We start from the raw sequence: 27,042 nt of genomic DNA on the forward strand, positions 1-27,042 counted from the left end.
TCTTTAAGCATGCTCACAGTTAGCTTTCAAAGAAAAACAAAGCAGAAGTTGTTAATGTCTCTGTACATCATGTGCTGGTTTTGCCCACTAATGAACCTACACCTTCCTCATCTCTCCATTGTGTTTGCAGAACCTCTCCTTATTGCCATACTAGTTGTAGCTTGTTTCACGAGATTCCTCTTACCCCAACTGTTCTGTAGTCCTTTCCGTCAACTTGCTTCCCCATAAGACCTTACCTGCTGTCCCCAGAGTTTACTGCAGTCTGTACGTCTTTTAGTTATGGCTGTTCCGCTGTTCTTGCCTTTTTTTTTTTTTAAATAAGCATATGTCAACTTTTCTTATAATTTTCAACCCTTCTCAACTCACACCTCAATATCAAGTTTACTCTCTACTATTCAATATATTCCTATCATTTACAGCTATGGATAGGGCTACATCTGCAGGTATGGTATCTCATTAAAACAAGCCCTTTGTGTGAACAAATGAACAGTGAAAACAAACAACTGTCAAGAATGGCAGATCACTCTGTCTATGTGGAAATAAACACAAGGCAGAAAAGCAGATCAGGAGAGAAACCAATCCCCTTTGGACCTGGTTTGGAGAGAGGCACCTGCAGTGGAGTATTTTGGGGCACAGTTTCTCATGATAAGGGCATGCCTCAATCTGGAAGCCGGACTTTTTACTCAAGCTCAGAACTCTGTCAAAAAGGTATTAACCCTGGCTGCTTTACAGAGACCAACATTAGCTGTAAGTGATGCCTATTGGATGCCAACTTTAGAATGAAATAGCTGTAGATAAAAAAGAATTATGAGCTCATGATTAACATAAGCTAAAATGAGTGATCACCTAAATTGTCTTGTTCTCACTTCAGAAGTAGAGAGACACTTATTTTGGAAAAGCCTAAGCAAAGCAAAGCAAAGCTGCTGCAATGTAGAACTTAAAAGTTCAGGCAGGGGACAGGGAACAACAACGTAGACCAACTCACATGCTTGAGCAGGGAAGATTTCTGGGACTGCAATTTAGCTCACGTTAGTGGATTGGAGCAGAGAACAAAAATCAGCTTGGTTAGTTACCAAGTAGAAAGGTTAGCTGCCAGCACAGGAAAACTGACGTCACAAATTGGGATTAGGCAGCATCAGGAGTAAGATGTTTAGTTTTGTGAATAGCTACTTTATAACAGCACATTAAAGACATTACACACCTTAGATGTCCTAGATTCAAAGGTATTCTTTAATCTATGTCATTTGCCTCTTTTGCTGGAAGAAATTCCAGCCTTTACCCCAACACACCTTGCAGTGCTGTCAGTCATTATTACAGAACTACCCCAAATCAACTCACCTGAATTTGAACTGGGAGATTGTCTTTGACTATACATAACAAGGTCTTTGTGGGTTTTTCTTTGCACATGAGAACCAGCTCCAAATCCATATCGTCTTTTATCAGCAAGCCCTTTGCAACCAAGCCAATTCTCATAACACCACACAAGGTCCGACCACTTTGATCCCTAGAAATGAAATAATTCTGAGTAATTAAAATGGTATTTTCACACATTCAAAATACTTGCATTATGCTATCACAGTGAAGAGACGAATGGATTGGAGTGATTACAGTGCTAAAGTGGCATACCACTGATCAGAAAATGAAAAGCATAGAGTGCTTTTATACAAGTAGCTCCTATGGAAAAAAAGAACAAAATTGAAACACTGATTTGCAATTCACATGAATGCAGAAGTTGCCTAGCTTAAGACACAAAGCACACAAAAAAACCACCAAAATTAACTATCTGCAGGTCTACCAAAATAATACAATAATTAAACCAACAAAGTTTTCCTGTTAGCAGAAGTGATCTGAGTTGTCTTTTAGCAATGCTTCAACTCCAAACGCAGCCACGCACCTTTTCAATGCTCCTTTTGGTTGATCCATAAACTCAAACTTTTATCTTAAAAAACTATAAAACCAGCTTCTGAAGTTTTAGCACATAGTACAAACTGATGTTTCAGGAAAGCTTCTAATTCTAGAAGGACTTCCAGGCCCATTTCCTGCAACAAGTCCCACCACCAAAACCTACAGGAATAGACGTCTGAATACTCTGTTCTACTCCCCACTAATGCTCAAAGGAACATTTACAGACTGCAGCAAACAACTTTCAAAGCAACATAAGAACATTTTAGTTCTGAGTATCAAGAAGAAAAATGCAAAAAGACAATTTTGTAGGCCAAAAAAAAAAACACCTTAAAACGTGCATAAAAAAAAGCAAGGAAAAATGCAAGAAAAGCACCTTTGACAGTTCAAAACCAGGTATTGCCACATGATGCATCTCAAACCCTGTGGCACCAACTAGTGGCACATTCCTGTTATAAAAACCCCAGAAAGTATATAATCAGTGAAAGTGGTAAACCACTGCTGCCAGAAAGACAGCACCCCGTTCCTGTCATTCTTGCCATCCAAAAGGATAGACTGGATAAAAACAAAACCAAAACCAAACAATCCCATTGTGAACAATGATCATCAAATCAATCCTAAGAAATCCTAAGCTTCACTCAGAAGTATCTTCATCTAAACATTTTACTGACTTTGCCTATGCATTTTAAACAGAAATTCAGCAATGGATGCTTACACAACAGAGGGAAAAAAAAAAAAGAGACATGGAAAACCAAGTGGTAATCCCACTCTTCTTGGAACAGCCAGAAGCAAACAAGCAAATACTGTTACAAAAATCAAACAGCCTCTCAACTTCCACCATGGAACTCTGCTTCTTTACCAGCACCTTGACGCAAATAAGTGTGAAAATGTAGAATTCCTTTAGATATAGTTTGTAACTACCACAAAGATGTTTTACATAGTGGGGAAACATACTATTTTAGCCCCTTGTACCTTGTAAAGAGGTTAGTAAAATAATCTGTCCCAAAAAAAAATGATAAATACACAAACTATTTTATAAATCTAACAATACACGGATAGTCACTCCAGATTTGTAACAGAGTCCAAACACAAAACATCCTGCACACACAGCTGTGAAAGCAAAGCTATCCTCAAAAGCACTTAATGCAGGTCCTCAATTTTTTAAAAACTTTTTTTCTTTTTCTTTTTAAGGATCCATTCTGTGCCTATGTTATCCCCATCAGAAGACATGTAGAAATGCTGCCAGTAATGCTAGGAAATCCCCCCCAAAACATACAGTCCACTGCATGGCAAGAGAGACTGTTCTGCAGCAGGACACTGAACCTTTCTCAGGATGACAGAACCTAGCTGTCCGTCTGTGGAGAAACAGCCCTGCAATTATTCTCCAGTGGCAATACAATCCCTCTGTCTTAAACCCATTTATACGTTAATTTATGTAAAAATATTCATGAATTTAAGTGTTTCGCTATTTCTATTTGAATAGATTTCACACCAAAAAAGTGATATAACACAGCTCGGCCTAACACAAAAATGCCAGTGTTCATGAGTGTGTCTGTTAAATATTTATTAGGGAAACAGAAAGCCACAGAATCAAAATGAGGGACCGTTTGTACATTTACTTTTCAAGGCTATCATATGATGGTCTTCACACTGCTGACCGTTTCTGATGTAGATCAGTGTATCCTGAGTAGGTGGTGCTCCATTTAAACTTCATGCAGAGCAAGCACTTTCTTTCAGTGGTTCCCAAGCCCATAACTTTGTACTAGAGATAATCAAAGACAAGCCTGAACATTAAGAAAGAAACCTGTGGAAAAATGCTACTATACTTGATGAATTTTCTGTAGAATCTGTTCAGAACAGCAAAATATCAAGTCACGGATGCTTTCTGCTTCTGCCAGCCCTCTAGAATTTTCCTCAGTTAATGCAGTAACACGTTTCTTGTTTCCAAAGTGAAGTACGTTCACATAGTGAGGTGTACCAGAGCTTTATACTGCATTTCCTGAATGCTACTCTGAAAATCTGAGAGGCCTGGCGAGAAGTAGGAACCCCAATGTTATAAAACAGGAAGCAACATTTCACTTAGGAATTATCAGACATACATCATTATGAATTTAGAACTGATAAAATACAGCAGTGATCAGCGTCTTTCACTTTAAGCCAGTAAACTATTTTCAATTTGCGAACTGATACAGCCTTCCCGATTCGGTTAGCTCTTCTTCCATTATCTGCACTGAATCGTATCCCACTCCAGAAGCACAGAGCATCTGCATTTCCGTTTCCTACTGCTAGTGTAGGCTATGCCTCCTCCTGCCCCCAAATGTGAACAACTTAATTTTTGGTGTCATGGTAAATAATACATATATTAAAAAGTCCTCGATAAAATTTTCACTACCATAAAAGGTGTCAGAAAACAGAACTAATACAAATGGATAAAGAATACACTTTATTTATCAGTTTTAAGAACACAATGTAACTGGGCAAAGCCCATGTAGCAGCAGAGATTCTTAATACTGCACACACCATAGGAAAGGAGATTGGAAGAGCCCTTGGCCACACCTTTGGTGCAGGTTACGTTACAGATGTAACCAGAGTAAGACAATTCTTCTCCATTGAATTAACACAAAGAGAACTGGAAATCAGGTTTTTCAGGTCATGGCAAATATGCTGTGAGTCTCACAGAATCAGAGAGCCAAAGAACACCGTGGGTTGGAAGGGACCTTAAAGATCACCTAGATGATCTAGTCCCATGTCTGGGACTGCCCCTGCCCAGGTGCAGCACCCTGCACTTGGGCTTGCTGAACCTCTTTGGGTTCACATGGGCCAATTCTCCAGCTTGTCCAGGTAGCTGCCTAGTGCTTCACTTCCTCGTCCACAAACCTGAGAACACTTACTGGAGCTGCAGAGCACATGACAGATTAGCCAGGAAGTGCTGAAGAACTGGAAGCACCCAAGTTAAGAAGTCATACATCAAGAAACCTAAAATAAGAAGCCATTTGTTCCAGTGTCTTCAACTAGTAGAGTTATGCTACAACAACAAAACTGGGCACCGGTCAGAGAGTTGACTCAGAAATAGAGCAAACAGATGTTTCACTCAGTAGAGCACTATATAACAGAAGATAATGGATCCTTAGAAAAGTTAGTTTGCTGGATAAACAATGAGAGTTTACAAAAAAATCTTTTCTTAAACGGAAGGAGTCCCTAAGCTACATGGCTGTGGATTTGCGTTTGTGTGTTACAGGGACATATATTCACTTATAACTGCTGAGAAGTTTGTCTCCTAAAATGCAACTGGACAGTATCACATTAAAATAAATAATGAAATAGAAAGCAATTGCTGCCTACACTGGACTTATTACTATTCCCTGCACTCATCCTGTGTGCTCCCACCTCAAAAAGTGCAAATATATCCACTTCCTTCTATGAATACTCATATGCAACAGACTCAAGGAACACTACGACGCTTATTTAGAGGGAAAGGAACCCATTCAAAGCCATACAGTAACACATTATGAGGTTCAACTCACTCACTTGGCATTGCTTTCTGCAGCTTCCTCCTTTGCTTCCACATCGCCCTCACATTTTGCAGACTTGTTCTTTTCATCCAACCAGTCAGAGACATGTTTAAGGGCACATTCTACTGTTGATACCATGTTCTGGACAGCTTCAAGTTCTTCTGGAGATGGATAAATGGTTGAATGTTTCACCATAACATGGCGGTCATCGTTAGCAAAAGATCGGATAGATCTCTGTTACAAAGTGGGAAAGGGGGTAAAAGAACAAAGTTATTGGGTTATCAACAGAAGGACATCGCCTGAATGGGAATCCTCTCTGACAGATGCGGGCAAGTGTTTTTTCATGCTCATGGATTACAATCTTGCAAGATTGTCAGAGATAGAGAGACCAAACACTAATGCGGAATCAGCATTAAACTGGTAAAATGTGTAAGGCCTTCGGTAGGTTTTATGGCACCTAGATTTGATGCCTAAAAGCAACTCTTCTAGAATCACTTTGTTGGCTACTCCAACAGGCACATCTGGAGCACAGCTCATGTTTACCCCACTTTAGGATGAAATGAATTGTGCTTCAGAAGTACACTCCCCTCCTGCCTATCCCCCTTCCCTTTGAAGAAGCTGTGTATAAGGATAGGGTGCTGAAGTGGGGGACCAGAAAAACCTGAGTTGGCAACCCCTTTGGAACAAGGCAATGAAATAGCCATTCCCGTATGGTTTTGTTGCTGCTGCACATGAAGTCACAGGCACTACCTAGTACCGAGAGAGGCTTAGCAAACTGCATTGGGATTTACAAAGGCATGAATGAAAATTAGGACAGAGGGAAACTGGTAAGAAATGACATAAAATAATTTATTAAAAATTGGAAAGAATAGAAGGGGATTAGACTGCTAATTAAAGAGTTTACAGTGAGACTGCAATACCTGAGTGACAGCGTTGAGAGAGGTAAACAGAACTGATGGGGTGACTTGTGCCAGGAGGTTCTGGTTTGCCACACACTTATCCAAGTGAGACTTATCTGATCTAAACAGGGACCTGGACCAGCTGCTCTCCCAGCACGGACCTCCAGCAAGGCCACCTTTAAATATTCTCTACAGGCACATGCCAGTCAATGCTGAAAGGCTCCCAGAACTTTCAATCATGAGCTAAAAGCCCTCTTCCTCCTACACATTAAATACCTCAAAAAGTTTTCAATTTTATCTCCACTTCATAAGTTTAACAGCACATACCCTGTAACAGCACACACTCTTGGGGCCTGTGAAGGATCTGAAAGGCCTCTGGGTTAAAACCCTGTTAAGGAACTGGTCAAGGCTTCTGGCTCATCATATCCATAGGTCCCTCAAAGGTCTATGTCACAATTTGCTCCCTAACTTCTGTGCTCCTACCCAAACAGACAATTCAAGTAGTAAAACCTCATCAGACAGGGGTCTGGTGTCATCCCCACTACTTTCACAGGTTGAAAAATGTTGCCAGGAGGCCCCTCCTGAGGCTTATCTGCAGCCTGGGTATACAAAGAAGCTGCATTTCACTTCAGCAGTGAAAACTGACAAATTGGAGTTCCTAATTCACAACCCCCCATCTCTTATCTCATGAAATATCCATCAGAAAAACAGTCAGAGAGCAGCAAATGAGTAACTCAGTTTAGAAGACATTTGTGTTCTTTTCTAATAGACAGCAATTGGTAAGATCAATTCTTTATTACAATTTAAGCCAAAAATAATAGCAAAACAAGTCTTTTTAAAACACAATGTATTGACAACTCTGCTGTGTCATGTGTTCTTCCTCTCTGCGTTCTGTAACATGTAAAATCCTGTCTCTTCTATGTTGCTGTTTTTGTTTGTTTTGCTTTTAAATATAAACACACGTCCCGGCTCTCATCCACAATCAGTTACACAAATGTTAGAGAGCTGTATTCCAAGTTCATTGCATTTACTCCCCTCCTGTTTCTCTCAGCAGTAATGCTGCCCTTTTGTGAACATGACTTTAGAACCTTATCATCACAATCCCTGATCACAATCCACCATCTCAGACAATCCCTATTTGCAACTAATACCAGGTAGACAGGAACGATCCCTCCCCTCAGTCAGATACACTTGGTGCATGCTGTGTACACACCTCTCACCTATACTATTAACAAAGCATGCACAGAACTACTTGCAATCAGCTTTTCATGCACACACACACAAATATGAATAATCAACACTCGCTTTTGTGAGGGAAGGTGGAAGGGGAAGAGCAGCATTCGGTTACGCAGTCTGCAAGTTCAAGGTCATTCGTGCTGCCTGCTACAGCTTGCCAATGCTGGTTTTATTAGAAAACCTTATGAGCATCCCCTTCATTCATATTTAATAATTCATGTAATGCAGGCTCACAAGACAACTCTCTGGTTTAAAAAGGCTGACAGAATATCAAACCTCATTTGCTTTGCTCAAAGCATGCTGTACCATCTCTAATTTAGTGCAAGGTCAGAATATCCCTTCGCTCTTGTTTTATCAGGCCCCATGCAAGACTGTCAGCAGAGAATATTACCAATGCAGCCCTATGAAGATGACAGATACCTACCATGGTTTGTTAGTGTTTCAGCTTTTCTCTTCCTTTCTCCTTTTCCCTCCTCCTCGGTGTCTTTGCTAAGCGCTGTTTTGCCTGACAGAACCTCTTCATAAGCCTCTCAGTCCCTTGACAGCTCAAGAGATCATAAAGCCAAGATGCTCCAAGAGTCACTTTCTGTAATTCACCTGGAAAAAACCCAATACACAAAACACACAAAAAAAAACAACTTGAAACCAGAAGAAACGACATGGTAATTCCAGAACATGACATCAAACTGCTGAATAAAGCAAGCTGGATTCATGCTGGGGAAGGACTCGCTGAAGTGTTTATCTCAGAACAATAGCAGACGTTACAGAAAGCAACTTTCTGTGAGGTGCCCACACGTACGTAACCACTGTCCCATGCCAGTCAGAGCTCCTCAGCGTGGTTTGGCAGCCAACTGGCAATCCAAATCTCTGATAGGAGGAAGACCGGAAATCCAAAGTCTCAAATACGTTCCGTATGAAAGCAACTTGAAAAGACTTCTATTTTTACACTAATTTTAATTATCAAAAAGTAATTATCAGCTGAAATTCCCAGTGCAGCCTTTGATCCTGAGTGCATCAGCTGCTGCATGACATGAACTAAGACTCCAGGTAGCAATAACTGTACGCTGTTATTAGAAAAGACTCAGTGCATTACAACAAACTGAAGGCATACCAATTGCGACAATGTTCAGCTGAAATCATTCACACTGCATTTCCTGCCCTTGTACATCTTTCTGCAGCACACAACAGCTAAAAGAGCCTGTAAGAGCAGCCCTCTTGTACTAAACTAGGAGAACGACCGAGCGGTTGGTGCGAAAGAGAGGAAAGGCTATGCTCACTGCACAGCACAACATGCAAGTCCTTGCAGAAAGCTCCTGTTTTCCTTTCATTGCACATATTGTTGCATCAGCTTTTCAGCAACATCTTGAAGGAACTGGAAGCTGTCAGTAGATTTCTGCAGACTGACACACACACACTCAAATATTTTACTTCTCTCCTGCATGTCAGTCCTGCTTCTCTAGTTAGAGATTAAAGGCAAGTTTGGCAACAACACAGGGATAGGTAAGATGACTCAAAAGTTCAGTAGATGTTTAAACCTCAGGGGTGTAACAGGAAATAATTAAAATACTGTATCTGACAGCGACTTAAGCATTCCAAGGGAAAGGCAAAGGCAACCACAAATGCTTCTTTACTATTTTCTCCATCAAGAAGAAATGCAGTGGGTTTACAGGACCAACAGCTTTGATAGTAAGTGCATAATAATTTATTTGTATCTCACACCACAGGATTTAGGATGCAAATTTGAGTTTTAAAAAAAAAAAAAAAAAAAAAAAAAAGGCAAAAAGGCAGCCAGACAAGAACACTATGCCGAGGCCTGTCTGCTTCAGCAGCTAAAGACTGCCAGGGAAGAAACCCCAAGAGAGTTAAATGCACTCATACTAAAAATGCTTGGGGAAAGCAAGCTAATAAAAACCCTGAAGGATCTAATTTCTTCTCACAAAGGCTATATATCCTATCAAGTTATGTTAACACTCAACCAAATCACTTCCTAGAAGCAATCAAGGAAGATGTTCTTTAATGGGACCAGATTTCTACCTTAGGAGACCCTGAAAGCCAAGCAGGGTTAGCTGGGAGCACAAACAAGGCAGGATTACTGCTTTGGCACTATTCGGGCTACGAGCTAGTCGTAAGCACTTCCAAACTCACTAGCTTTGCACCATCTCTAGAACTGACCAGACTCTGTGAGGTCTTTTTGCTTAGCTCTTCTGTAAGAGTAGTAGTAATAATAAATAATATTCCTCTGAGTCAGCAGATGGCAAGCTAGAGAGACTTTCACCAGACATGTTTCCAGATCATCTATTTTGAATTAGGTGGGATTTAGTTTGAAGAGAGAACCACCTTCACATACCCGTTCTTCCCTGCGACTCCTACATCTCACATTTTCAGTTTGCTGTCTTCTCTGGTAACTGTAACTTGGCAATTCCAGGCAGAGAGAAGGGCACTGGAATGTGTTGCTGACTTTAGCATATGCCCAGCACGATGTCTCTAGACTCCAAGCAACACCCCAGCCTGGACTCCCTCCTAAGACTACTGCAAGCTGTTGCTTATCAGCTTGTGCAGTGTATTGAAAGCAGATGGACAAGGATAGCTGGCTGAGCAAATTCTGGTGCCTCAGTACATTGCTGAGCAGCCTGCTGTCTAGAGGGCAAGTCTACAGGCCCTCTCACAAGCTCTGAGAACTGCCATACCTCAGCGTGCAGTTCTGCATGTATCGAGAGCTTTTCAGTGTTCTTTGAAAATCTGAAACAGGCTGAAAAGGAATGTTTCACGGCTGTGATGGGGATTAATCCTTTACTAGAAAGACGAAGCAAAACCACCACCATCTCCCAATACTCTGCTTTAAACAGGCCGTGGCTGTCTTTAAGAGGGGTTCAAGTTTCAGTGACAAGCAATAGAGTTGGATGAAGACATTTATGACTTCCATTCTACCTACCCTTTTTCTCAGCAATGAATGGCTGAGGTCTGGGCATACACAGCTGAAATAAAAAGGGACTTACATCTCCACTGGTGCCCATCATTATAGCAACTCAACTAAAAAAAAATCCTGAAAGCTGAGTCGAAGCTGACATACATGAAAGTCACGTTAATGACTTGCAAGTCACTGACATCCTAAGAATATTTCACAGGAACACACAAAGGAATGAAAACCTAATTTGGTCCAGACTTCAGAGATTTTTTTAAGTAAAGGACTAAACAGGAAGTTTACTACAAAAATGCAGACGCAATTTACAGAACAAAGTACGTTTGACAACACGCAGAATTAAATTAAGGATAACTAAAACTCAAATCTGCTCCATCCATATGGACCGAGGCAGCAGAATGTGGCTCAGCACTGAGCACATCAGAAAGCATTACGTGGAGTGAGCAGCAATCCCATAAATCCAACAGCCCCATTTTACTTGCAGGTTACAGCAGGATACGTGTCCCCGGGCCCTCAGAGAGCAGCAGCTGAGGCCCAGACTAACGGCACAAGAGTGTAACGCACGGCTGTCTGATGCGAGGGCTGCCACCTACACTTGCAAAAAACTTCTAGACAAAACTCCTAGCACTAATGAGACCTTGGTGATCTTGAGAAAGTCACTTTACCTGTAGATCATGTTGACCTAAAGCACAAAACAGAGTAAACAGTCGCTGTCTCCTGATCTGGAGGAGCCAAGCAGAGTCTGCATGGTGGTTTTAAGCCACTGGGGATCCGACACATTAGAAACATTACTAAAACACCATGACAGCCTCTCAGTGTTTCCATTAAACGTCCCATCCCGCACAGAGGAAGTTTATGCGTTGGCACAAGACAAACAAGGAAAAGAATTTCAGAGGAGGCCTTTGCAATAGGGCATTTAAACAGCCAGGAGCACCGAAGGTGCGTGCCTACCTTCGAGTGCAGGCAACTGAAAAGCAGAAGCAGGTACTTGCCCTCCTAAGGGCTGACTGGTAAATCCCAAGCCCAGAGATTTAAAAAGCCAGGAGTGAGGTTAACAGTCAGATGAAGCAAAACCACCCCCCCCCCCAAGCTACCCTCTTACCGATGGCTGCTCCTGGAAATTACAGCTTACAGCCCACGCCACCCCGAGATCGCTCCACGTTTGTGTCAGCAGCACAGCAAGGACAGCTCAGGGTGCTCATAACAAATGGGTGAGCATCCAGCACAGACTGGGGCACATCACATAAGGCAATGGAGCAGAACTGGGATTTACACAGAACGGGTGAGAAAAGGTTCAACCTTTTTGTTACTTTTACAAATGAGAGTAAGAGGCCTGCAATGTGAAATTGCAGGTTGATTTTAACTTCTGCTTGGCGTTCGGCAGACAGGTAGGTTTTCGTCACACCGCACATGGTGCTGCTGAAAATATGCTGTGTTTTTCTGCAGTAAATTTTTTTACTGGCCTTCTGCCAAGAGTCTTTCTGGCAGCATCTCCCACAGTTGGAAACTGTGTATCTGGGTCAGAAAAGACAAGTCGCTTTTCAGAACGGCTCAATACATTTGGCAGAGATGCTGATATTATAATTGAACTCTTTCAGCAACTCTTTTTGTGATGTACCCAGACACCAAACAAAACAAGATCTGCAAAGTTGATTAGTGTCAAAATAACAGACAGAGAAATAGCAAAATAGTTTTCCCTCATGTTAAAAGCATCAACAAACCAAGAGCTACAGATAAAAACCACAATTCACAGGGACTGAGTGGAGTGTGGGGCAGAAAAACCTGCAGAGTATGAGCAGCCTTCTACTTGTGCAGATGTTTACTATTTTAAAACCCAACACCCTGCATCCTGTACAGCATTGCTTTCTTCTTTCTTTACCACCGAAGAGAAACCCTTGCCACTCACCGCCATATAAGCGGCCTGTGAAGGAAGGCAATTGGAGCACGAGGAACCATAGCTAATAAAAGACTCAGATCTCTTCCACCAACATGCTCAGCATCCAGCTCTGCCTGCAGACTGTACAGCCATACGAGTTTTATTATTTTCCAAGTAATACAATTCCTGGCAAAGCTGCATCTGGTTTAGCCTTCAGAAGACTGGAATTTGCCAGCCAAATAAATAATTACAAAGCAACGCTACAGCTAAGAGCTGGAGAGGTACTTCCCCCAGCAAACCCGTATGCTGCACACAACACACACTGAGTCTAGCATTACTCCTGCTTCCTCAGTTCTCATGCCAGTGTGAGAAAAGGCTCCTGCGCTCCGAAGTTCTCAGGAGCAGCCAAGCAGGCACACATTTGGTAAACAGATGTGCAGCGATAGCACCAGAACGGAGGAACCACCCAAGCCACCTTCCTGGTGCTAGAGTTCACGCTGCAAGGACAGCAGCATTCAGACAAGACTGGGGAGGAAGCTACTGGAAGAGCTCCTAGAGAGGATTTGGCTGCACCGAGGAGGTACATGACGGAGATGGGGACGGAACTTGGGGACTGTCGGTTGCAATGATGTAAACAAGTATGTGTAACTGCAAACAGGTGAACACACGGATTCCTCCAGGTGGTAGAGCAGAAAAAGAGGGAAAAAGATACCAGCCAAAATAAAGCACTCCAGTAACGAAATCCAAGTTGAAGAATTAAAACCAACCAATCAGTTCATTAGATTAATTAAGGTAAAAGGAAACAGGGAGGTGCAGAGTATACCTCACAGTTTTAGCTCGTGGAGAAGTTGAAGAAAAAGGATGGTCTAAGGGGAAAACATCACTACCCTAACAGGAAGGCTAAAAAGGATCAGGGAAGCACGGTGTAACAAGTGCACTGTCCTTGGAAGAAAGAAAACACTGTGTTCTGGAGACCCACACCAGGCAACCTCAGAAAGGAATGCACATTAGTAGGAATAACTGCAGATATCAAATCATGATGTAACAAAAAAATAACCAGCTTGGGGGCAGAACCTAAGTCATTCTCTTTTATGATTTAAGCTACTCTTCACTACTGAGGACATGAAAATATCCTACCAAGCTCACTCAGTGGTCCTCTGAGCAGCACAGCAGTTACAGCCCTCCAGGTGGAACTCCTCGCTCTCCAGATTTTATACAGCCTCCTTTTCCCTGGCACCTGCACAATACCAAGCACGTCACTCACAGCTAGTGTTACAAAGGCTCTCTGGTGAAGTGATTTTGAAGATCCCTTCATGTCTTGCTATTATTGCCCAGATACAAGACTGAGACAGACCAATTTCAAAAACAAACAAAAAACCTTAAATACCAGCTGTTGGCACTTAAATAACAAATTGGCAATGTACTTCTTGCTCAACCAGTCAGAAACATCCAACCCAGAAGCCTGTAAAACTGAGTCCTATAAAAACCAAAATATCTTAAAAGGAGAACTTGGCAGCATCTTTAAAAAAATGGCAATTAGATAGTACATAAATAATTAATAGTGAAGCATTCATCTTGAGACTAGACAGAAACCACTACTAGACTCTCCATGTCTGAAATGTTAAACTGATTCCTGACTTCCAGCAGGCGTTCCTGCTCTTCTGGCTAAACCGAATGCTGGAAAGCAGAAGCTACTCTGAAGTACTCACCTGTTAGTGAAGCAGTCAGAATTTGACATCAACATTCAAAACCAGAAACAGACCACATTCAGTTACAGTTGAAGAATTAACTAAATTAATAAAAAGAATTACATTACACTGAAATGAAACCATCTGTAATGTCAGTTTTCCCAGAGACAGATTTGGCTTAAGCGAAGTTCTGGATCTATGCCCGAAGTTACATCACATTCCCCAAAACAGAATCGCAGCTCTACCTCCTCAAGCACACAGCGCAGCGTAGCGCCATGCCGGGCTTCTTACTGCCCAAGCCTTGCCCTGCACTCGGATCCCAGCACCAGAGCTTTACAGACCTTCAAACTCCTAGCCACCTTCCATCTCCGTATTTCTGTCCACAGCCTTACTTTTGAGGCTTTTTGTTACGGAACCATAGCGGGAAGCAGCCACAACATTGAAGAGAAGAACTGGGACACTCCTTCCCTAGCATCCTCCAGCTTAACTCACAAAGCTGCAGTGCCCCAGTTTCTTTCCTGTTGTGATTCATACCCCAAAGACTGCGGGCTGACCTACGCTGCAGCCTGCCAGCCAGCAGCATTTGACACACAGCCGGGATGGGGAAAAGACCAAGAGGTCACTCTTCCACCAAGGAGAACGAGTTCTCCACAGAACAGCGAGGCCACAGCAGCGCACACAGAGCAGCACGTGCTGCAGCCTGCACGCTGGAAATCATGGCATTCCTTCCGCATGCTGGGAATAAAATAGGGAGGCAGACAGACAAATGGGAGAAGTGGATCAGCTTGGTGGTTTGCACTTCTCATCAAGTGAAGGAGGGAAAATTGCATGAGGCTGTAACTTCTTACCTCACCCAAGAACAGCCTTTCGGGTGACGCGCTAGATCTCAGTAATGATTCTACTCCCGTGTAATTTTATATTCAGAAAAGCCCTATTTGTACTTAATCAAAAACACTCTTATTCTTCAAACTAAAATCAGAGCAGACTTTTTTTTTTCATTCTAGGCACATCAGATAGGATAAAATAGCTTATTCTAAACGACTAACGATCTTATCTGTTAATATTTGTAAAGGCGTTAAAAAAAAAAAAAAACACACACAAGCTCACAAATGGGCTATACATGAAACGTATCTGGTATCTCACATAGTTGCTCCTCTCACAACAAAGCAACATAACCCCCCAAGGAAATATCTGTTCTATTTGAATTCCTAGAAGATAGTCTCTGCAGGTATCGTTTAACATACAGGCTTATTGCCATGTCGTAAGACACTTCCTGGGCTCTCCAAAAGGCTGGTGTTTTGTGACCCCTCACCAACACAGAAGAAAGCATTTCAGACATTCCTACCTAAGAGATGCAGACCTTTTTCCTTTGAGCTACCCACTAGTTGCTCCATCAGCAGGTTAGACCATAGAAGAGCCATGGAAAAATTTCTCCTTGCACGCTCTGAAGCACCATGTCCTGCTTCCTGTGTCTTGTCTGCATTACCAATTCCTGTTCAACAGCAGCACAGCCAAAGCAGCATGTTCACAAGCTCACCAACACATACAGACTGCTTACAATACACAATCTGCCTCTGCCTTCAGCATGACAGCAAGAGCTCCCCAACAGCTCCTGCCTCAGCTTTCCATCTGCATCCAATCCAAAATGTTCTGCTGAACAAGAGCAACAACACAAAGAGCTGAGGTACGGGTCAGCTGCGGCTGGCATTGCGAACAGACAGACACCCAGCACGGCAGTAAGACTGCGGTGGTGCTTAGTCAGGAAGTGTTGTCAAAGTTCGGGGCTGTTCCCTCAAGCCAGGACCTGCCCCAAACCCACAGAAACTCTCCAGTACTAATGCTGCTCATTACGAGTTTCTTACTGTAGGAGATGCACAGATCTGTGAGTTTTCAAAAGATTTGTACTTATTTCAATAAAGAATGTTCAGGTAAAACTGCTTGTAACACCATTCAGCAGCAGAACACGTTTGCTGTACTAGGTGAGCCCTGCTCCCTATCTCAGGCTAACACATAAATAACTCAGCAATTTGCGAGATGAAGGAGAAAAGTAACACGACTTTTTAACAGCAAAAATCTGTGCTGTAGATAATACATATTTAGTAATTCTGTCTTACAAATAAGAATATAAAAACTGTATTTTAGACGGCATTGAGATCTGTATTTTTCTAACATTAACAAAAAGTTCTAATTTCAAAGCATTAAGAAGTTTTTAAGAATAAATGCTGTTCTGATTAAAATCCCAGCAACTCTTAATAGCAAAATGTAACCACCAGCTTCTCCTCTAGAATTTCTTCCTTGAGGTCCCCAGTGACAGCACATGAAGAAGCTGGCGTTTTCAATACTGCAAATTCACGCTGGATACCATGCACATTAGCCAGTTTAAACATTCATGACTCTCCACTTAAATGCATTTTCTAGTATGTCAGTCTTGTTGCCTCGGTGACTTTTTTGAAAAAAGAGAGAAGATTTACAAGAATTTGGAAGAGAAGACTGCTAGCTAGTCTCTGCTAGCGTTGTGTGAAGAGCTCTTGTGCTCTTCGCCAGTCCACATCTGCCATCAGACTTGACCATGTTCTAGTGCCACTCGGACAACCAAACAATGCTCCAGTCCTGGTATTTTCAGCCTGTTCCTCTGTTACCATGCATCGTCTCAGTATTCTTCATCTTATATCGCTATTTCCAGGGAAGCCCGAAGCTCAGTGGCACAGTATGTAATGCCACAGAAGCATTTAAACAAAACCTGTGACTACCATTGTAGGCCGCTTAGGAAACCAAAGCCTCCTCTTTGGAAGCTCTCCGTCACAACGCTGCAGCTCCGCCGCAGACGGTCCAAGCTGCCCAGAGGAGCAGGACTGAGCACTGCAGAGTACCTGGGCTGCCATCTCCTTTCAGACTCAGAATGGAATTATTTACTTCAAAGGCACAATAAACCTATCAAAAGATTTGAATTGGTTTATTTAGCCATGAAAGCCAGCAACAATACCCATGGTGAGAATAAAAACCAACACCACATCCACGTTAGATGGCAGAGAACTGTCAGCCTGACCTTAGCCATCAGCACAAATCAGCAGTCCCACCCGGTTGTTACAAGAACATGGATACAGCTGCGTTGCTCTGGTGTTTCCCTTAAGTTTCACATAGTGCTATGAATTCATTTTGTCTCTCTTCATAGGAAACAATGTCATCTCCAGTGCTGCTTTAACTCAGAGCAGCAGGGAACACTGCTGGTGCTTTGATCATTATCAGCAGGCTCCCTCATCTTCACCATTCCCTGCTGTTTTCCTTAGGCCCTGTAATCACCAACCTACCTTGCTCTCTCTCAACATTAAGCAAGACCTCTGAACATCAAAATATAAGGCTATGACCAACACCAGTGGCTTGGAGGCAGGTTGCTTGCCACAAGCTGAAGGACCCTGCCTTCTGGGGGGTTTGTGGAGGTTAGGAAGAGCACATCGAGGTTAGGAAACAGAAGCACGTGAGAGAAAGCTGTTGCAACTGCAATGTAAAACAGGGTGCAGGCCCGTTTTTCTCTGAGGGAAGCAAGTAGACTGTGCAATCGATAGCAGCATTCAAAATGCTCTCAGCTTTACAGAAAGATCAATTTACAACAACAACAAAAATCTCACTTTCTCCCCAAAGCCCCCTCTATACGCTATAGCTGCTAGAAGTAACACTTGAAATTGTTATCAAGGGAAAGACTGGAGAAAAACAATCTAAGTTTGTTTATTTGGGGTCATTAACTATTTTGTGTCTAGCCACTTCAGTTTCCCCTGATAACAGGGAACCTGCTGTTCCCAAAAGCACCACTGAAGGTGTTTTGTTTTGTTTGTTAATTTTGTTTTTTCAAAGAAGGCGCACTTGGGAAGCCACAACACGTCAGGGTAGGAGCCCACAGATCAAGAGGCACAGGGCAGGATCAAAGCCCAGATAGAAAAACAGCTACTTTATAAATCAATGGAATTTCTCCCAAGCTGGGCAATAGGATACAAAACCTTTCAGCCATCAGTCAGAAGTTATGACGGAGCTGTATTACAGTCCAAATTTTCTTCTTACCTGCTTAGCCATCTGTGTAAGTCCGTGCCATGTCACTACACCATCATTATTACAGGATATCACGGCAAAGAGAAAGAGAACCAGAGGGACACGAACACTGAACTCTGATCTTCAGAGCACAAAGAACCTCCTTAGTTTTTACAGTCGAGAACCATACTTCTGGTGGTAAAAAAATAAAAAATAAAGAAATCAGATCCTAATGTTCTCAGTGTAACTGCTTCTACCTATGTAGACCGCTCAGCACAAGAAAAGAAATGTTAGACCCTGGAATTCAGTGGACAAATGTTACCAGACAGTTTCCTGCTTTACCAAGACAAAATCTGCAAGTTAAATTTAGAATGATGATTTCTGCAGGCACTCAGATGTTTCTGCTCTAAATTTTCTAGAAATTGCAAATTAGAAGTTGGCAGACTTTAAACTGACCCAGCATGTGTCTGCTGTAATCCAAATCATATTCTGTTCTATTACTCTGCAAAACTGTTAGGAAAAAATCATGCCTTTCAACACATGGTTTCAGACAAGTGACAGAGACATTCCATTTACCCCTGTGCTGAGAACAAAACTTAAGTATAGTGGTTTTTCTTCTTGGAAAAACACCATGAAAATTAAACTAATAGAGGAGTCAAAGTTAGCTCCATGGCACTATAAGCACAGTTGCTCAATAGGACTACTTATATAACTGAGTTCATTTAAAGTGCTTGGGGTAATTTTTTTCCATGTACCACGGGGCAAATATATCGCACTTCTAGACTCTGGCCTCATTCTTGAATCCCACAAGCAGACAGACCAAAGCAGGCAGGTGTCGCCAGGCTGCTCTGTGGAAGCGACCGACAGTCCCCGCAAGTCTCCTGCAGCCCCTGCGAGTCCCTAGCACTCTGCTGCCATTCAAGAGATGAAGTTTTTTTGCAGCACCACGAACAATAAATTGAATGAAACAGCTCGGAGGTTACAAACGAAAGAAATATGGGTCATTACTTCTCCATCTACTGGTAAACAGACAGTACTACCCAGTGCTCCACCGCTAACCTGGGGGAGATAGCAATCTTCGGCTTAACCTAGCAGCGGGGACTACAGCATAATAAGCTCTTCCATTTTGATTGCAGTAGGAAGCTCCAATGTGATTTTTTCGTTAGAGAGCAAAACGCTCCCCGACCGTAGGTGTGCACACAAGAATTTCACAGTACTTCGTAGCCATTATTTCTCCAGCCCTGGTAACAGATACACGTTTGATGCTGTTTGCATTTAGAACAGACCCATCCCCAAAGATGGAAGTGACTTTCCCAGTGCCATTGTAAATCTATGGCAGGACTTGGAAAATAAGTAAGTTTTTCACTTAGCATATACACTAAGCCCTGGAGCGTGCCACAGCCCCTGCCCCACCAGCTTTCCACCCCTTCCTCAGGCTTCTTTAGTTCAATTTGCACTGACGCCGTGCTGCTGGCTGCCCTCGCTTGCAGGAGCGGAGCCATCCTTTGCAGGCCAGCTTGGCAAAGAGTCACAGCTAAATGCTTGACAACAATTACCTGCAGATTCACGGCATCCAAATTAGCAATTCAGTAGCCGAATATGGGGTGATTAATCTCAGAAACCGAATTCAGAACATGTCCTATTTTCAGCCATCAGATTTTTTGAGCACTCCACTCTTTGGAAAGTCAGACTGACTCGGACTCAGCGACCCCCCTGTCTTTTTCAGAAGAGGACAATGGAGTCCCTCTTTTGTTCGGCAGCAAGAGGCACACAGTCTGTTCTCGGGAAGAACAGAAGCCAGCAAAATGAGGACATTTCAGGACACCAGCAAGGGCCCCGAGCTGTTCAGCAAGGTGAGGGGAAGCTCTGCAGCCCCATTCCATACTGCAACCCCCTCCTCAGCATCACGCATCACGCTCCGGACACCAAGTTCCAACATCGTGTTTTGGTTTTGAAGGAAATTAATTTCAGGCACACTCAGCAATTTGAATCCAAGTCAGTATTGACATGAGACACAAACCACAGAAAAATTCCTCATTCAAGGACCGGTGTCCCACTTTCCCCCAGATTTTGAGCTCGGAAGATGTCCTCTGATAACTGCAAACATGCAGGGCAGGAGGAACCCTACCCCCAGTTCTGAGGCATTTAGCTCATAAATGTTTAGATTATATCTTATAAATGCTGCTTCTGCTAAGCATGGACACACGTCGAGGGCTTCACTGCACAAGCCTCCCAGGAATAACTTCAAAGGCAGCAGTAAGAACCCACCAGCACATCATGTTCACGTCTCGGCTGTTACCAACTTCTAACACAGAAACTCTGCCAGATACAAAAGGCTAAACTTTGAAAAAGTTGTGCACTGTTGGCACCTTGAAGGCTCTCCAAAATCCTCTCCTAGCCCCACTGCTGGGAGAAGGAGGAAAAGAAGCAACTGCTGCTTTTGTTGGGACGTGCCTGGTTCTGTCACCTGGCAAACGTCAGGTTTCACACAGTCACCACAATTTTGCTTTAAAATAATAAAAAAAGGAAACCAAAGACACACAAGTATATGTAGATGTCTACAGACAACACACATGTAAAAGACAACGAATTTCTCCTATTAGCCAAGTCACCAACACACCAGTTTAGGCCTCAAAGACTTGTGAGTCCTTGCAGCATTCGGCCCTTGCCACGTGCAAACCACCCAGTCGTGGCATATTGCAGCCTGCCGGCAGGCCCGGCACAAGGACACGATGGATTACAGCCACACACAAATAAGACCCAAAGGCCAGCACAGATCCCAGCCTGCAGTAGTCTGTGGTTGCTGTGGAGTGCACTGCAAAGGAATCAGGCGGTTGGCTTTGCCACCCGCTATTTCTAAAGCTCTACGTGGCACAGGCTACAGAAGATAGGGGAGCTCGCTTCTCTCTCAGAGCAACAAAAGCAGCCTTCACACTAGATGCTGGCTGGCCCTCTAGGCGGTCCCAACCCCAGCAACCTGACAGCACCTCTCTTACAAATTAAGAGAAGAAAGCTGAAAGTCCTGAGCAACCAGGAGAGCAGATGTCAGCACTTCGCGTCCCCCTCCTGTGCCCACACCACGCACCTCAGACAGCGCCTCTTCAGTATCACGATCCCTACACGAAGCCCAGCTCCGCCAAAGCGCCACTTTTCATCGCTGTTTGTTATGTGACTCTACCCTCCTTCTAAAAACATCTCTTAGGCGCCTAAGAAACAAACAAAAAGAAAGCAAACACAGCCAACAGTTACCGCTTCCCTCGGGCTCCACGCACTCTGCACATTTGGTTCTCTGAGCAATTTTCTCTCCCGCCCGGCGAGTGGCACAGCGAGTGCTGTCAGAGCTCCCCGCTCTTCTCCCCCCGCACAAGGCTCTGCAGCCACCGTTTCATCGCTCCTGTGCTGAATACCTGCAAGCTGTTCTTGTGCTGCAGTGCTGAACAGCCACCGTCCCTTTACAGCATCCAGGCTGACAGTTTTCTGATCTGTTCCAACATTTTGAAGCATGAAGGAAACGGCTGTATTTTGTGCATGCACGTTATCCAATTATTATCCAATCTACCAATACAAACGTTAAACACACAGAGTCCTTTCAGGAAACATTCCAAACTTTGCGAACACAAGCAGAGCACAAATAGAAACAGAACAAGAAAAAGGAAAGAGAGGAAAAGTACAGAAAATCCCTATACTCCTCAGCTCTCAGCCAAAACTGATTCTTCTCTGTACCGAGCATGAGACCTGCTACTGTACTGTGCAAAGGGGGTGAAGAGCCCTCATTCAGGCATGGCGCACCTGCTAAAGCTGGCAGTGAAATCAGTCAACTCCTGCATATCAGTAGCACCCAGTGCAAACAGAAAGCCAGTCTGTATTTTTCTGGCACAAGAGTATGGCGAGTTCCACGTACAGATCAAACATTTACGAGCAAAAGAAAAGAACCTAGCCAAGGGGGTTACATTAAAATAAAGATTACAAATCTCAGCGTGAAAGCAAACAGTAAGCGTACCACTGAGTCCGAACCAAGCCCAGATGAGCTCTCCACAAGCAGCTCCTCCAAGGAACAACTGCAAGGAGGCAGGGGCTGAGCCAACTTCAGCAACTGCAGAAGCACCAGCATGATATTCAAACACTGCAGTCACTGTAAAAGCATCAGGAGCAAATGGATACTCAAAACACTGAAGGAACTTCTGGCAGCTTCATCTGGACTCTACCTACCTACAGGCAAATCACTGATCCAAATCAGCTTAATTCAACTCTCTACTTGCCTGTTTCTCTTCTATCTTAACGTTCTTTCAGCACACTTGCTTCCTCCAAAATTTCATGGAACTTGACAGAGCCTTCACAGAAAGTTTTGCAGACATGGTGCTGCAAGGATGACTGACATCCTGTAAGGAAAAGACCGATGGCACCTTCCTACAGCGCTGCTGCAACTTCTCACCACGGGTGGAATGCTGTTATGACAATGACACTATGCTTGTGTTGCTTTACTAAAAGCACACTTGGAAACATCTCAACGGAAACCAAAACAGAAGTATGTTACTTTTCAACTACACAGAAAAAGCAGATTCATTTGTATCATGCAGTTTTTCCAACACTAATGTGGAATCCCTATTAAGTAGCCTGGAACACACTGCACTTACGCACCTGGGAAGTTTTTCAGCTAAGAACTGTAGTTCACCAAACGATGTTTAAGGCAGGCCATATTTTAAGAATCTTCTTTATTAAAGTCAAAGTTCCTCAAAGTTGTTGCTTTATCAGCAGTCCTGTTCAAACCCGCTTTGTGCGAGTTTTTTTTCTCCCCTCTTCAGTCCTATTTTATTTCTTACTGAAACTTGGCATGAAGCTCAGGCTCCTGACCCATAGCAAGAAATTAAACAACACAGCTTTGCTCATTCGTTTTTGGAAGAGTCAGGAAGTCTCCAGTTTCAGGTTCTTCAGTGTTCTGGCTGGGGAGAAACAATATATGTCAAGCTTCAGAAGCATTCAGTCCTCAATCGCTATCTGCAAAGTTAATCAGAGACCTGCCAAAGACACACTTGGTAAAGTACTCATTATCGGTCTATTACACAAGGCCACGTCCACAAAAACAGACTTTTGGTCAAGAGCTCACTACTAAGATAATAACTCCCATCTACTTGGAATAAACCATGTCCTATATCCCATGGGCTAACACAGACAAATGACTAAATAACCCCAAAAGATAAAGCAGATGGTAGGGAAACAACCAACCTACCAAATATTACAGTCGCATTCCCACAATACTGTTAGGAGAAAAGAAACATAAGGAAGAAAATAGTTTATTTCTATTTTTGTGCCTTTTCTGATGATTGTTGCAAACAGTACCACCGCTATTTAGACGGTGACAGTTGTTTTTTCTAAAAAGTGTAGTACTGTGAAATCAAAAAAGGAAAATGTTCATATTGATAAGTTGTTACAGCATAAGCATGCAAAGAAGTGCTCTGAATCAAACTGGTTCCGTAGCAGGAGTTTTGACAGGAACAGAGTCCAGTTCCAGCCAACCACCTTTTAACACAAAGCAGCGTAAAAGTTATTTATTTGGAAGTTACAACAGCGTCAGGCCTCACGTAATTCGCTAAGACTGCAAATTCAACCAAACCTTTTAAACTATCAAAAATACCACAGTTACAGGAGGTTCTTATTTGCCTTCAAGGTGGGAGTCATGATTCTTTTCTCTCACACAAATTTAGACAACTGTGTTCTCTTTTCAGCCTCCTGGCCATCTGTGGAGATGGGGAGGTGTGTGCAGATGTGGGCTCCGAGCAGAACAAGCGACTTGTCTGAGCTCATATTTTTGGCAGGCGCCAATTTCACCCTCACCCACCAGAAGCGGAGAAGTTATCAGCCTTGTCTCCAACCCCCCTTCCCAGTGTTTGCGTTTCTTTCTGGCTTTTCTAGAACACTTGTCACCATATTTACCCAAGTGCATACATTAGTGGTTTCAAACTAACAGTTTTTGTGACAGAGGGAAACATTTCAGGTCTTTAAAGGGGAACCTGAGACATGAAGAAATGAAATCATGTGGTAAATCCACAGCAGAACCTGAAAAGGAGCCAAATGCTCCCATAATCAATACTTTCAGTTTAATCACCAGACTTCTTCACCAGATCAGTGCCACTCTGTGCCTGGTGCTGAAGAGTTTATTCACCGGGCTTTTTATCAATGTCCAGTTGGAGAAAGAACTCTCACAATTCTCCTGGGCTTGAGTGTGACGCACTCAACACAACAGCCGCTGTTCCTGTACGTAACAAGTGGTACATCCACAGCGATGCAGCTACCCATCCTTAAGGTCATCCAAGTGGCATAGCTGATCACTTTGAAGCAACAAATTAAGTCTCTATACAATTAAATACTTGGACAGCATGACCGGGTAACTGAAGAAGCCCTAATGTATTTGTTAAGTCCAATTATCCAGACATCAAATCAAGAGATCATGAAGCTTTAGGACATTAAATAGCTGCTCCACGGCGTGCTGCCCTCTGCCCAGCTCTGGGCCAGGCCTAGGACCGGGTCATCAACAACATAAACAGCTGGCCCTTAAACCCAGCTCCGAATTGATTAAATGTTAACACACATTAGTCAGCACTTTCAGATCAACTGATTACATGTTATTTGTTTCTAGGGTTAAGAAAAACATCCACAACCCAATTCTATTCATCTTATCTCCGTAAGGTTGCCTGGTGGGACCCTTTATCACCACACTACATGCTATAAAAGAAACACAGACCCAGCAGTGCTCTGGACAGCCAAATCTCCTACCACAGAGAAATCAAACACTTTTTCTTTCTAGTACAAGCTGTAATCTGTTTTGTTTTTTGAAATGGACTTGTGCAGCCTTCACTGTAGACTTCCATCCAATGTCCAGGTGATGCGTTTAGTACAACCATTCAGGGTCTTGCTAAGCAAGCTGTAAGAAGAGCAGCTGCTCAAGTTAAAAGCCTTCTCTAGTCCTGAACATACTAGCTAGCTGTTTCTAAAGCTTCACCCATTTCAACAACAGCAATTAAATTCAGCACAGTGCAGCATGCTGGCTTCTTATCCTGCTCAATTTTGTATACGCTTTTAAAAGAACAAAGATGAGAACATTTAAGGGAGAGCATGTTTATGGGAAGGGTTAAATAGGTAGACAGGTAACAAAGTTTGGGCTGCTACCTCATAACAAAAGCCAGTGCCCTGCAACAAATAGCAAAATTGTTCATGCCTCCTCAAAGATGAACTCTGTGACTTTACAAAATCCACAGCTAAAGATCCTCCCCCCAAATATATACACGTATTTCAATTTCGTAGTGTCGTTGCCACTAGGATAAAACCTTCTGCAGTGAAATCTCACTAGACAAGATCAGCAGTGTTGCATGCCCATGGAAATCCTGCTCCCAGGCCTCAAGTCTGTGACTGCTTTGCCAAGGCTCATTTGTAGAAACAGGCAGCCCTTGTTCCCAAACCAGCTCCACACAGCACCCTTGTCTGCTTCACACTCACCTGGAGCCCATTTGTGCTCTTCCAGGAAGACAGACACTGCCAGCTGGGAGCTATGATTAGGGGAAGACTCTGGTTAAGGTTATAATCATCTGAATTAATGCGATAGCTTGGGAGAAACATTTCCCCATGTAACACCATACCTGTGGCTCAGAGAACACTAAAAACACCTCCGGGCCCAGCACTTAAAACACTATGCTAACGCTCCACTTCGCTGTATTACAAGTCAAACAAGAAACGCCTTTAGTGGAAGTGTCTCCCCTCCCAGGAATCAGAGGAAGGAGAGAGGTAAAGGCCTCCCAAACCAACTTGTGCTTCTCTGCTCCTGCTACGGGACACGAATGCCTGAGAGGCAGTGGCAGCTCCTCACCACTGAGCTCACTGACTGCTAAGCCAAACGTCACGGTCAGCTTCAGTCATTGCTTCACCTCTCGCAGCACTAACTACACTGGGAAATTCAAGGTCTAAAACCTTAACGGATATTGTTTTCTAAGATTTCTCCAGGTTCTTTGACATCTCTTGACCACTCACTAGTGAGGGTGTTGTTCCCAATCAGCTATTCAAGCATTTAATTTTTCAATAAAGTCAATTTAAAGTAAATGCACAATAAGAATGTGAAGCAGCAAAATTTAATTTACTGTGATAGCCAGACATGCCCCAATTTTATTTTATTTTTAAGCATACAATTAAGAGTAATTCAATTCCCCTATGCAGATATTAAATGGAAGAGAAGCATTGCTGTAAAAAGAGCTTAGTACTATTGGTACACAAACCTTACGACAGATAAATTAGAGCCTAGTAAAACAGCATATAATTTACATTTTGTTATGTCAATCACAAGTAGCATCTTGAGGCTCTTAAGCAGTATGCCAAGCCACAACATAAGAGCACTGCTTTAATTCAACCCGTGCAGCAGGATCACTTAAGTTTCCCCAATCCAAGAGCTCTGCTAAACTGAGGCAGCAACTGGATTTCCTAAGATTATTCCTCTTGCAGGCACCTGTAGTTTACCAGCATGTTAAGAAAACATTTTACTACAGAATAGAAAAATTTTGCTTAGCTATGGAAGAATTAAATTAAGTAAAACAATGAGGACATGGGTTTTAATAATCCATGGTCTTTACTACCTGAAAAACCAATCAGCAAATGTGCAGATGGCCCAGTAACACAGCAGCCTTGCTCGGCTGCATGGAAAATCCACGCGTAGGATTAGGCTCAATTCTTGCTTTTAGCTGGCAGAGCAGGAGGGAGGGAGCAGCCCAGTACCATGCTTTACATACCTTTCAGTAGCAGCAGAACAAACCACATACCCTGAATTTTTTGTAACATTTCTCCTGTACCCAGCACCTTGTCTACATTCCTATACCGCATAGGAAATTAACGGAAAGGTCAGTATATGCCTTGCAAAGCCGAAGTGCGAATAGAAGGCAACAGACCAACATGGAGCGGGGTCCAAACACTCCTTCATTCCCTGATGTTTAGAGTTAAAGGACTAGAAACA

General features: G+C 43.0%; 1 protein-coding gene across 14 annotated transcripts in view; it reads right to left on the reverse strand.

Annotated features, from left to right (window-relative positions):
• Positions 1 to 27,042, reverse strand: part of STRBP (spermatid perinuclear RNA binding protein) — a 78,498-nt gene that overhangs the window by 47,086 nt on the left and 4,370 nt on the right. For 13 of the 14 annotated variants that reach the window (XR_004754949.1, XR_004754950.1, XR_004754948.1 and 10 more), the window contains exons 2-4: positions 7,974 to 8,146; positions 5,431 to 5,648; positions 1,339 to 1,504 (exon numbers count right to left, since the gene is read on the reverse strand). Coding sequence is in view for 10 of the 14 variants with exons in the window: in XM_035341511.1 (XP_035197402.1) it covers positions 1,339 to 1,504; positions 5,431 to 5,648; positions 7,974 to 7,976 (387 nt within the window). In the remaining 4 variants the exon portion in view is untranslated. Of the gene's footprint in view, positions 1 to 1,338; positions 1,505 to 5,430; positions 5,649 to 7,973; positions 8,147 to 21,138; positions 21,249 to 27,042 lie in introns of those variants that run through there. The other variant, XM_035341501.1, reaches the window with a different exon arrangement.

Source organism: Oxyura jamaicensis, chromosome 17, assembly GCF_011077185.1.
Source record: "Oxyura jamaicensis isolate SHBP4307 breed ruddy duck chromosome 17, BPBGC_Ojam_1.0, whole genome shotgun sequence".
Lineage (NCBI taxonomy): Eukaryota > Metazoa > Chordata > Aves > Anseriformes > Anatidae > Oxyura > Oxyura jamaicensis.